General features: G+C 33.6%; 1 protein-coding gene and 2 long non-coding RNA genes across 3 annotated transcripts; all 3 read right to left on the bottom strand.

Moving 5' to 3' along the window:
- Positions 1–1,008: 1,008 nt before the first annotated feature.
- On the bottom strand, positions 1,009–10,425 carry LOC149478155 (uncharacterized). Its single transcript, XM_089709909.1, has 7 exons — positions 10,263–10,425; positions 8,783–8,964; positions 8,047–8,151; positions 6,456–6,488; positions 6,000–6,116; positions 4,909–4,989; positions 1,009–3,519 (listed from the first exon to the last, which is right to left on the bottom strand). The coding sequence occupies exons 1-7, from the start codon at positions 10,303–10,305 to the stop codon at positions 3,253–3,255; spliced, it is 828 nt and encodes a 275-aa protein (XP_089566035.1). The 5' UTR covers positions 10,306–10,425; the 3' UTR covers positions 1,009–3,252.
- LOC149478156 (uncharacterized) lies at positions 9,147–9,465 on the bottom strand. Its single transcript, XR_016317518.1, has 2 exons — positions 9,374–9,465; positions 9,147–9,282 (listed from the first exon to the last, which is right to left on the bottom strand). It is a non-coding gene; the product is annotated as an uncharacterized LOC149478156 (long non-coding RNA).
- Positions 10,426–11,322: 897 nt separating the features above from the next.
- On the bottom strand, positions 11,323–12,488 carry LOC149478154 (uncharacterized). The gene is made up of 2 exons (XR_016317501.1): positions 12,121–12,488; positions 11,323–12,090 (listed from the first exon to the last, which is right to left on the bottom strand). It is a non-coding gene; the product is annotated as an uncharacterized LOC149478154 (long non-coding RNA).
- Positions 12,489–12,497: the final 9 nt, after the last annotated feature.

Below are 12,497 nucleotides of genomic sequence, written 5' to 3'. Positions count from 1 at the left end.
CACAGTATTACAATATTATTTCCTACAGTAAGGAATCGCCTTTGATGTCGCGCGATGCCGCCGCCAGCGTAGGTACTTACGCTGCCACACGAAAATACGCTAGGGTTGCAACAAATGGGAAATAAAACAATTTTGATTATTAATATTATGATGAAATCATTTATTCATATGTACCTTCAAAATAATTGCGATTATTAAATCTGATGTAATTATTTGTTCATAAATATATAATTACAGATATTGCACTGCTAAATATTATTTACGTGGACACTTTATTTTTGGATGTTCTTAATTGTATATTATACCATTTAACTAAGTAATGCATTCGCATTGGGATGTACAATCTGATCAGAAAATAATGAGGACAACATATACATAGCTTTGATTTTAATTCAACAGATACAATTAATACAATCTTTCTGAAATATTGTTTCCTTCTGGGATTTCAATGTAGATTTACATCCGTAAACGGAACAGTTTTTGCGCGTCATAATAGAATATGTAAGTACCTATGTGTAATAAAATTATTACACAAAAAATACGACTGCGTCGTCCTTTCGCGATAGTTAATGCAAACTCAGCGTGATTGCATTAAGCGGCCCGCGTCGCCCGACCCCCCGCCAGTTCCCCTCCGTTTCTCTGCACAAGTACATTCGTCGCCATACTGTAGGATGGTAATACTGTGATAATATTATAACACACATAACGAAAAAAATATATTTTTGCAACGGTTTTCTTTTCGAAAATTTTGTTAAGTATCGAAGCAAATTTTGATAAAGTACGGTCGCGAATTTAGAAGAATTTCTTGCCAAATTTCATCCAAATCGGTTCAATGGTGAAGAAGACACAGTTACTTTCATATTTATATTACTATATAGTAGGCACATCTGTCGCTCAAGCGTATTGAAATTATTGTTTTTTATCGATCCTTGATAAGTGTACCTACAGATGAATTAAATCGATTACATACAACGGTAAAACTAATAGGTGTACAAAATAAAACAACAATTGATTTGAAATTCATTAATTTAATCACTCTGGGACTTACAACCTCTTCATTCTAGCAAACTAGATTTAAAATATACATTTACTTGTCAGTACTTATTTTAGTGTCCTAATTTAAGGCCCATTTACATCACGCTAATTTCTGGCCTCTTGCATACAATATTATTTTAGTTTGAAGTAAAAAATGATTTGCGTACCTAGTTTAAACAATAGGTACGTAATATTATGTATTGAAGTGAAACTTCTTTAGGCGTGTTGAGAGTAAAATTTCACGGTCGCTTCATGGCAAAACCGTCACGCGATGGAGTAAGGCGACGATTTTGGTATCTTTGAATCTTTCCAAAGAAGTTTCACTTTTGACACTAAACTTTTGCTTTCAAAATAATGATCTTGGAAAAGAAAATGGCGTCATGTAAATGGGTTCCTACTTTTAGAATAGCGTGCTTTTACAAGTCTTGTGTAATAAAGCACTAAATCATGAACACTTCAACTTTTCATTCTTATTGGCAATTTTCTTAAAGCTAAAAATTATAATCTGTTGACATAGTTGATTCGATATAATAAAACTATAGTAAAAAATCTATCAGTTACAAAATGCTTTCATTGGTCTAATAATACATACAATTTTTTTCGATATGGCAAGACTATTATTGTTTATATAATATTGACTTGTAAAACAAATGTTATTTGCAGGTTTTTTTTATTTAAAAATCACAATTATTTCAATACGACGTCCCACTTTTGATTTAAATCTACGACATTATTTAAAAAAAATGTTATATAGTGACTAAATGAAAAAATATGAAACATAGGAACAAAAAAAATATATAAATCACTTAATATTTAGCTGCTTAAAACTAATATTACCGAGAAAATGCTTTCATTACATTTACACGTAATTATTTACATAGCTGTTACATTTAATTCAATTTTTTAATAATCAAAAATAGCTATGCGATATTTTTTATATTTTATCCGTCAAAACTTAAATTCGTGCATTGTAAAAAAAAAAAAAATCTATAAAAGAAATTCGGTATTTCATAGTATATAAACTACATTTTATTACTGTATTTAGTACCTAATGGTACATTCTAAGTTTCAAACGTTTTATTATAAATCGATAGATAGCGTCTATCATGATATTGATAATTAATTAAAAATATTTATGTTTTAAATTCCTTAATTAGTGCTTATAGCATAAAACCTAGTCCAGCTAATTCACATTGGCTCGCATCCAAAGTGGACACAATTTTTTACGAAACAAATCTGTCAAATTCAAATTTACATTTTTTTTTTAATTTCGATTGCGATCAAGGCATGGGAATGACAGTAAACTTGGCTGTCAATGACACTTTTTTAAATTTATTTTCTGTTAAAATACATGTACCTTCCGGTTCCGTTTCATTAAAACAGGAAAATATGGTAATTTTAGGGCTCTTTCAATTTATGCGTTTCGTATCGGACTGCTGCCTCACGTTTTCCGTGCCGCTAGTTATAACCCGCTGCCGTGCCGTTGCAGTACGGTAGCAGTCCGTTACCAAACGCTTAAATTGAAAGCGTATCTGACTGCCGTGCGTTTGTATGCTAGTGCTGTTTTACATTTATTTGACACCAGTTAAGCCATGGACTCAAAGAAACATTACTGTTAGTGCTCTTCAACTGCCCGTCCGTATTATTACCACGACTGACTTATATATTATAACCTCAAAACGCGCGTATTTCTGTACTTGAGTACCCGTAGAAATGTAAGATGATTGAATTAGATTAGACCAAAAAATTAATTTTTAGAGCACGAATATTCTCTGTCAAATCATACCGATATCAATATCGATATTTTTTTATAAAAATATCGATATTGATATTTTGAAAAAACATCGATACGATATTATATATCGATACTTTATTGCATTTCCGACATCCCTATGGGACTTGCGACATTGCCGTCCTGCTGTCGACCGTTCTCGGTACGGACGCCGCGCTGTTGCCGCACCGTGCATTTTGTATGAAAACAAACGACCGGCCGTGCGCCGTACGACAAACGCACCGCTTCGGCACTCTAGCGGTCCGATAAGAAACGCATAAATTGAAAGAGCCCTTATACCAAAGATCATCAAAATAAACTATTTTGTGTGTAACCAAAATGCTATATGTATAGCATATACAATAATGTTATACTTTTTTGTCAAGTTCACATTTAAAAACTTACAAACCACGCCCCTACATTTACTGTCATTTCCACTTCCGAACTTAATCCAAAAAGTGTGCCTTCAAGTACTTCATCATGCCAAAAGTCCTAAAGCGTTTAGTACCAATAACTTTATACAGGGCGTCATCACATATCGCAAATTGTTTATTATTGGGGTCATATAAATTCTTCTCCTTGACGATGGCCCACACTCGCTTAACAACTTCGTGTCTGGGCATTTGCTCTTGTCCCATGAGTTCAGCGAGGGCCGGTGACAGTTTGTATGCCCGTGTGTACCCCCCGCCCTTGCCTCGCCCGCCGGCAGCAGCCTGTAGATAATTAAATATAGTGGTAAATTGTTATTTTTCTGTATTTTGATGATTCAAAAGATTTCTAACTGCGCGGCCACACACTCGACGAGTGGTATGGGAAGTAACGAGGAAAGTATGCAGAGACAGAGTGTGGCCATGTTACTCGTCATGCCACTCATCGAGCTCATCGTCCTGCTCACTGCTCCCTATTTTGTCGGCTTTTGCGCGCGAGTCAAAGGGCCGGCAATACGAGTGCGAATGCCGGGCCACATACTCGCGCGCTCGCAGTCCGCATCGAGCGCTCGCGCAACAAGCACACGTATGAAAAATAGGAATTTAATAATTATGTCGTCGCCAAGCATGGAATGGTCAAATGAAAAAGTGTTAATGTTTTTTATGTTCGAGGACGACGACGAAGATGTATATGTCCTTTTACTACCTACATTTTTTTATAAAATAAATAAATAAATATTTCAGGACAATTTTCACACATGGCACGATCTGATCCCATACTTTCGCTTGTGTTATGGTAACCAGATGGCTGATAAACATACATATATGTAATTATATAATTTTAAATAAATACTTATATAGATAATTAACACCCAGACACAGAGCAAACATCTATGTTCATCACACAAATATTTGTCCCGGGTGGGAATCGAACCCACGACCTCTGGCTTGGAAGGCAGGGCCACTACCAACCAAGCCAACCGGTCAGTCGAACATTAATATAATTAGCTATACTAAAAATGCATAGCGCGCACGCTGCGATCGTTTCAACGTCCATTGTGTGCGACAAGGCAAATGACAAGTGAGGAGCGTCGCGATTAATCGCGCGAGTAGAGCAGTGTGTGGCCAGAGAGGGCAATGTCGCGGCGAATAACGGCAGAGCGATGAGCATAAAGCCTTGAATAAATAAATATTTGACTTTGAGTTTAATACGCTTAAACTCATGAACATCCTGATACAGTAACATCCCTGATATCCTGATAAAGTAAACCTGTTCTGTAATAAAAAAAAATTAGAAACTAAATATACATTTTGATAAAATGGTAATTGTCACTCATTTTGAAATTTTCCTTAAAACTAGATTTAATTTAAAAAAATAATGATAAAAATATACAAATTTTGCGACAACGTTTAAGCTACCAAAATTAAATAGAAATACACGCAAATATAACTAAAAAAATTGGTTGTTTGTAAAGTAGGTTTACGATCGAGATGTTTACGTGATAACGTCTTATTGGTGGCAGCGCTCGAGATGAGACGGGAGATCGGTCCGTCTCTCTCTCGTTATACCTGCGATCGCGCTCGTGAGGTTTTGGTGTGACACAAGTTTCTGAACATGTCACCCGACTAAAATGATTTTAAAAACGTTATCACGTTAAAAATCATCAAGCTAACCTTTTTCTTGCCCCAGTCACTATCCTCGTCGTCTGAACCCTTCTTCTTCTTGCCTTTCTTGGCTGCTGGCTTCTTCTTTTCCTAAAAATCATAAAAAGGTTTATTGGTTGGGTAGTTTAGTTGCAATTAGTTGGAACTACATGTGCAAATCAAATTTTTGAAGTGAAACTTCTTTAGGCGCGTTGTGAGTAAAATTTAACGGTCGCGTCACAACAATTCCGTCACATCATGGTCTAAGGCGACAATTTTGGTATCGTTGAATTTTGCCAAAGAAGTTTCACTTATGACACGGGTGCTCGGCACACACGCTATTTTTTATTGTTAATTTATTCAATTTATCAACTTAATATCAGCACACTACAACTAATAGATACAAAGCATGAATAATACATTTTAGAGCATACAGAGTAGCAAACAAGGATCAGGTAGGGTCATAGAAAAATTTATCATATCTCTTGCCGTATCAGGATTTTCACGTCTCTTGCCGTATCATGGCAACTTAAAAAAATATATTTATTAAGCATTTAAATGCTATAAACTAAAATCATAATATAAGGGGCAGATGCATTATACATCTGTTACACTGATCGATTTTCTTTAGGGACAAGTAGGTGATCAGCCTTCTGTGTCCTGCCAGACCGAGACATTATTTCTTCGTATCCACCGGGAATCGAACCCAGGACCCGTGGGTTCTACTCACGCATCAACCACTGTAAAATCAAATTGTGCCTTATAAATAGTTATAAATTCCTATAATAGCACGTCTTTTTTGTAAAATATATCTGTTTTTTTTTAAGTGAAAACTTCTTTAGCAGCGTTGAGCACTTTTTCTGTAATGGGTATAAAATCTTAAACTCGCGTCAGGACACGTGACCTGATCGAAAAAGCGTAAGACGGATACCATTCCAAAATATCAAACATGCTGAACGTTAATAATCAAGTTTTCACTTCTGCCGATACTCCCGGAGTGCAACCCGTCTTTTTTTTTCTATTTGCCATGGCAAATAGACAAAAAAAAATTAATAAACGTTTTGTCGATCATGATCGACAAAACGTTTATTAATTCATTCATTCAATTATTAAATAATCACCTCTTCCGATTCGCTATCAGCGGAACCATCCTCATCAGAGGAGTCCTGCTTGGCTTTCTTGCCCCGAGCCTTGGGGGCTGATCTCTTTGCTGCTTTCTTGGGCTCATCATCATCGTCCTGGTGATTGGAAATATATATATGTATTAGTATTTTCATTCGTTTGATTTCACCCGAGTATTATACAATAGCTGTGTCGAGCGGATTCACCCGCAAAACCTTCCTTGATTAATGGGCTCACTAACACCAAAATAATGTTTCAAATCGGACCAGTAGTTCCTGAGATATGCGCGTTCAAACAAGCAAACAAAATCTTCAACTTTATTATATTAGTATAGAAGTATAGATTATAATATTAGTATAGATAATCATACAGAGTACAGACAAGTGCAAATAAAATCTTGGCTATACCAGATTATGATTTAAAGTACCTACCTATATAAAGAAGTAGTGCCTTACCTTTTTCTTTCCCTTCTTGGCTGGCTTTTTATCCTGAAAAGTTAATTAATGGTTATAAAGTGTTCAATTTCACTGTTATTTTTTTTTACCCCAGACCTGTATAATATTAACTACTACCAAACTGTTTCCCACACAGGCAAAAGCAACTATTTCTATAGCCTATGTGTTATTCTGATATATAAGCTACATCACTTCCTTGCATCATCAAAATGTCTTCAGTTGTTATCGCGCAAAGTAGGACGAAACATACATCATAACAATTTTGCATGTTAACAATAGAAGGCCTGGAAGAAATCGCTTTTAAGCGATAAGGTCTTTTGTACTTTGCATCCAAACAGATATATATTATACTGTACATTGTAATATTAAATGGTGTGGTACAATAAATGATTAAAAAATGTTGTGTGGTTTTATGAAACCATGGTAAAAGTGAAACTTATCGTACCGTCACGCGACATGCGCTACACAGACCAAAAAGTATGAGACGATGTAATAATAGTTTCACTTTAATAAAAAAATTGGTTGTTTGTAAAGTAGGTTTACGATCGAGATGATTACGTGATAACGTCTTATTGGTGGCAGCGCTCGAGATGAGACGGGAGATCGGTCCGTCTCTCCCTCGTTATACCTGCGATCGCGCTCGTGAGGTTTTGGTGTGACACAAGTTTCTGAACATGTCACCCGACTAAAACGATTTTAAAAACGTTATCACTAGACATCGGATTATATGCATTTGCATATTTGCATATGCAAATGCATAAAACTCTCTAATTACGGCGTTAGTGCATATTTTAGCCTTTTCCCCAATCGTGCATATTTCGTTATGTAACGGGAGTTTTGATTGGTCGACTAACCTTTATTAGCCAATCAGAACGCTCAGCGAGTAAACAAACCCTATTTTGGCATGGTAAAATGGCGAAAAATTACAAAATGGGCTCCATTTTAAGTAAATTTTGAGCCATTCAAAATAGGGCTAGATTACCCTAAAACTTAAAACATGGGTTGAATTTCAAAAAAGGGCTAGATTTAGCCCGGAAAGGTCTAAGGTGGCAACACTGGGCTCGCGGGTGACAAACGTCACAAATTTGCGCTCGAAAATTAAGTAAAAATGCCTAATTGTATATTGGCACAAAAACTATACTAAATTTCATGAAAATTTCACTGTATTTGTACAATCTTTGATTTAAATATATAAAATAATAAAGGTTTTTTGATTTTGTATTGTGCATATTTTAGGCATATCAGTCGTTTTTAGTGCATATTTCGGCCTTTTTTAGTGCATATTTGCATGCATATTTTGGCATTTTGTTAGTGCATATAATCCGATGTCTAGTTATCACGTTAATAAAAAAAAATGTTGTGTGGTTTTATGAAAGCACGGTAAAAATGTAACTGTTCGAACGGATCCGAACACTGCTTTGTGTAGCGCATGTCGCGTGATGGTCGGCTGCCGAGTAGGTATACCTACTCGGCAGCCGCGATACACGCGACATGCGCTACACAGACCAAACAGTTTGAGACGATGTAATAAAAGTTTCACTTTAATAAATAAATAAATAGAATTGTACTAAGAAGGTAATATAAAGCTTACCTCTTCAGATTCACTCTCTTCCGAAGCGTCTTCCTTTTCCTCAGAACTGTCTTTGCGTTTCTTTCCCTTTGCCGGCGCGCGTTTCGCCGGTTTTTCTTCTTCACTCTAAAATTTTAGTTTTAAATTTTAATTTATGTGATCTAATATAGTGTTTATTCAATTACTTCAGCGACTTTGTCAGGATTAAATTAGAGTTCTCTATTAACCTTTTTAATATTAGTTTATAAGACAAGACATTATATATTGAACAGAAAATGAATAATAATTGAAACAGGACTTAAACAGAAATTAATGACAATTTACCACTGAGAGATAGACAAATTTGCAGTAGTCAATTTTTATTACTCAGTATGCCGTTTCACCCGCAGTGCTCCGGCCTCCGCATCTGTTGGTCTTAGCGAGATGATATATAGCCTATAGCCTTCCTCGATGAATGGGCTAACTAACACCGAAAGAATTTTCAAATCGGACCAGTAGTTCCCGACATTTGCATGTTCAAACAAACTCTTCAGCTTTATAATTTTCAAAGCAAAACCCGCATAGTTACCGTTCCTGTGGGATTTCCGGGATAAAACCTATCCTATGTGTTATTCTGATGTATAAGCTATATTGTGGTAAAGTTTCATTCAAATCCATTCAGTAGTTTTTACGTGAAAGAGTAACAAACATCCATACAGTATCCATACTTACAAACTTTCGCCTTTATAATAGTAGTAGGATGTTTAGATTTACTTACTTCCTCCGAACCCTCAGATTCATCTAATCCTTCCTCCTCCGATTCCTTGCCGTTTACATAGTCCATAACTAGTTGATCTATGATCTTCTTTTTTTCAGTCAAGTCTGTACCAAATACCTCCTCCAATTTCTGTATAACCTTCTTAGTTGATGTTTTCGCAAGGTTCGCATTTTGAAGGATTTCTAAAAAATGTATTGTTTTATAGTATTAAGTTCGATTTTGAATAGTTTTCTGTTAATGGTTTTCATTTAGATAGTCAAGTTTACATTTTGCAATGTATTGGAAATTGGAACCAAATCAAATATAACAGTAACAAAATTACCCTTAAATTAGGGAAAATATGGGGGAAATTTATAGATTTTCATAAAATTCAATTCAATTCAATTTATTTTATAAATGGCAGTGCTGCGTTGCCACAATTTTGCCAATGTCACGTTGTGGATAGTTTTACATCTCATAGATTTATAAGAAACTGAAATGTATCAGTCAAGCGCAGATATCTACAACAAAAAAATGACACACACAATATATAGAAATTCCCAACACCAGGTTAATTTAATTGTTATAAAGGACGAACAGTAAACTATGTACAAAGTATAACATAAAAACTAAAATCTACAATATTTGGACGCTTGATAAATATTCACAGTTTTATTTTGTTAGAGATAATAAATTTAGATATAACATAAACAAATTATAAAATGTTTAAATTCATTTTCGTTATATTGCAATTCAATAACCAAAACTTTTTTCATACATATTGCTTAGACAAAAGTTGAAAAAAATATTTACCTGAAAAGTTTATACTTACTTATATCTATCTTTTTAATTTAAATTTTAAATAATGTAACCATTTTTCAATTTATTTTTATTTAACTATTAAATTAATATATTAAAATATTGGGAATTATCAAACTGAGCAATGGTAAGTGGTAACACTAATTCTAAATGAGACAGAATGCAAACAATATGGCGGCTTCATGAAAATTGACAAAACAATTAATTGAATGTAAGAAATTTAGTTTATGATTAAACAAATACTGTTTAGCCGAAATGTTTCAGATAATAATTGTTCCAATATAAAGTGCGCGTTAATACGCATCAGAAACTTAAATAAAAATGCCGCCATTTCACCGTATCATACGTGGAGCATTGATGTAACAAGCAACGCATTGCATAAAAATAAACCACCAGTAGGCAGACCTAAATAGGATATAAGAAATAAAGGACCTAGCATAATAAAATCCGCATTACTAAGTGTAACAACTTTCACTTGAAACATTTTCGTATCGATGTAATACTATCAGAGATATTTCACTTTGAAGATACGAAAAAATTAACTTCTTTGGAACATAGTAGGGAAGCCATTACATGCAGCCCAACCAAATTTAATTGTATGGAAAATATGCTTAGAAATATATCTTAATACGTTAAATATTACTCAAAAAGTTATTAGTTTCTATTGAGAAGATTTACTTACTTGAAATTTCCTTTTTTAAATCTTCTGTACTAACGTCTGCCATTTTCTTAGAACAAGTATATTCGAAGGAAGTATCAGCCACACAATAATATACCTACGCGCTAGATGCTACACGGCGCGCGGCGTCCCCACGAAATTTGACGACAGCGCAGTCGTCGAAATTCGGCGGCATTTACTCCACCAATGAAATCGAAGCGCACAAATTCAAATAATGCGTTCTCATTTAAATATCAATTCTTTAATTTTAATGTTATATATTTCTCAATAATCATTATATTTATATTGGAAACTTCTTTTCCAATCAATTATCAACATAATTATTTTATTGTTTTGTAAAGTTTAATTCACCGTTATTTAATAAATATCGAAACATCGTAAGTGATCTTTGAACGAATTCATAATCGAGACGAGTGTCAATTTTGTAGTTGACATTTGTCAAAACCATGTGTTGATCGGTGTTGATACTTCAAAATTCAAATGTTGATTTGTTGATGAAATAATATCAATCCTAAAAAGTAAAACCAAAACTTTTTTAAAAGTAGGGTGCAGTACCTAATTGTGTTTAAAGATGGCATAAGAAAAAAGCTGATCCAACTAAGAAAAAGTTAAATCCATTCGAAGTTCACATTAAAGAGAGAAAATTATTAATAATTAAGTTTTGGGTAAAAAATCGAAACATGATCGTGGCCTTTAGATTCTATTAGTCCATGTCGTGGCTTACCGGGAGTTTCTCGCGCTAAAGCCATCCTAAAGGTAAATTTAGTTACCTAATTGTTTTTATAGAAAGTTAAAAGTACATTGCTGTAATAACGACATGTGTTTTCAATTGAAATAAACTTGCTGATATTAATTATTGTTTGTTCGTTTGAACGCGCTAATCTCGTGAACTACTGGTCCGATTTTAAATTTCAGTTTTAGATAGCCCATTCATCGAAGAAGGCTATAGGCTATAATATATCATCTCACTTAGACCAACAGGAGCGGAGCACTGCGGGTAAAACCGCACACAGCAGTTAGTATTAATTAAAATTAGGATACTTAGGAAAAAAAAAAGAAAATGTTAAGAGTAAACACTATATTTATTTGGTTTATAAATGGCAAAATAGTATATTTAACAACAATAAAAATCTTCTTACTTATCTACTTAATTGCAATATTTGGCAGTTTTTATGGTAAGGCACACTAAGACATCATAACAAAGACAGATATACATATTATATACATTTTGCATAACTCCCTCCTTTTCTACAAACGTTAAAAACAAGTTTTAAAATATTGAATATAAAACTGCATAATATAAAATATAAATATTATATTGAATAGAAAAAAAACTTGTATTTATAAATGTTATCTTACATTGAAATCAGTCTTAGATAGAACCCTTTTATTGTGCTATAAGTATATTATTTAATCTTTTGAGGTAGTGTGAAATATTGTTGTCATTTAAAACTACATGGGAATACATCACCAACATTTTGTACTCAACAGTTTATCTTAAAAATAGCTACCTACTTTGTTTGTATAACAAAAAAGTATATTTTAAATATATTTGATCATAATATAATATATATAAGATGTAAGAATACTTGCAGAAATGGTGAATCACTACATAGTATAAAACAAAGTCGCTTTCTCTGTCCCTATGTCCCTTCGTATGCTTAAATCTTTAAAACTACGCAACGGATTTTGATGCGGTTTGTTTTTAATAGATAGAGTGATTCAAGAGGAAGGTTTTAGTATATAATTTATTAGGTTTTAGACAAAGCGGGCGAAGCCGCCGGCGGTAAGCTAGTATAATATATTTTGTTCATATATTTAAAGTAGCATGCTACTTTATTTGATTTACAAAATCAATTACATAATTAAACTATTTTAATTTAATTCATTTGAGAATTTATAAAACTATTGTAAAAATAATTTGGAAAATCCAAAAGTGCACGCCTCATAATTTTTTTTAATAAATATTTATTAAGTATTATTTTTGTTTATTTAATAACAATTAAACCACATCGAATCAGACCCTGAAAAATGAAAGGGTTCTATTCCTGAGCATACTCAAGCGTAAGAGAAAAAAAAAGACTCGATTAGTAAAGTATTTCGGTCGCTATCGTGTTAACAAGAAAAAGGATCCGCACATACAGACACACGGACGTCCAAGACAGAACTTTTTTAAACTGTTTTTTAACTAGTTTAAATAACAAAAATGACATCAAAAATATCATGAACGTTAAAAAT

The sequence above is a fragment of the Colias philodice genome, chromosome 23 (assembly GCF_061535455.1).
Source record: "Colias philodice isolate Cphi_HAF_F1 chromosome 23, ilColPhil1 Martin Lab GWU primary, whole genome shotgun sequence".
Taxonomy (NCBI): Eukaryota; Metazoa; Arthropoda; class Insecta; order Lepidoptera; family Pieridae; genus Colias; species Colias philodice.
This window is presented reverse-complemented; position numbering and strand designations above follow the sequence as displayed.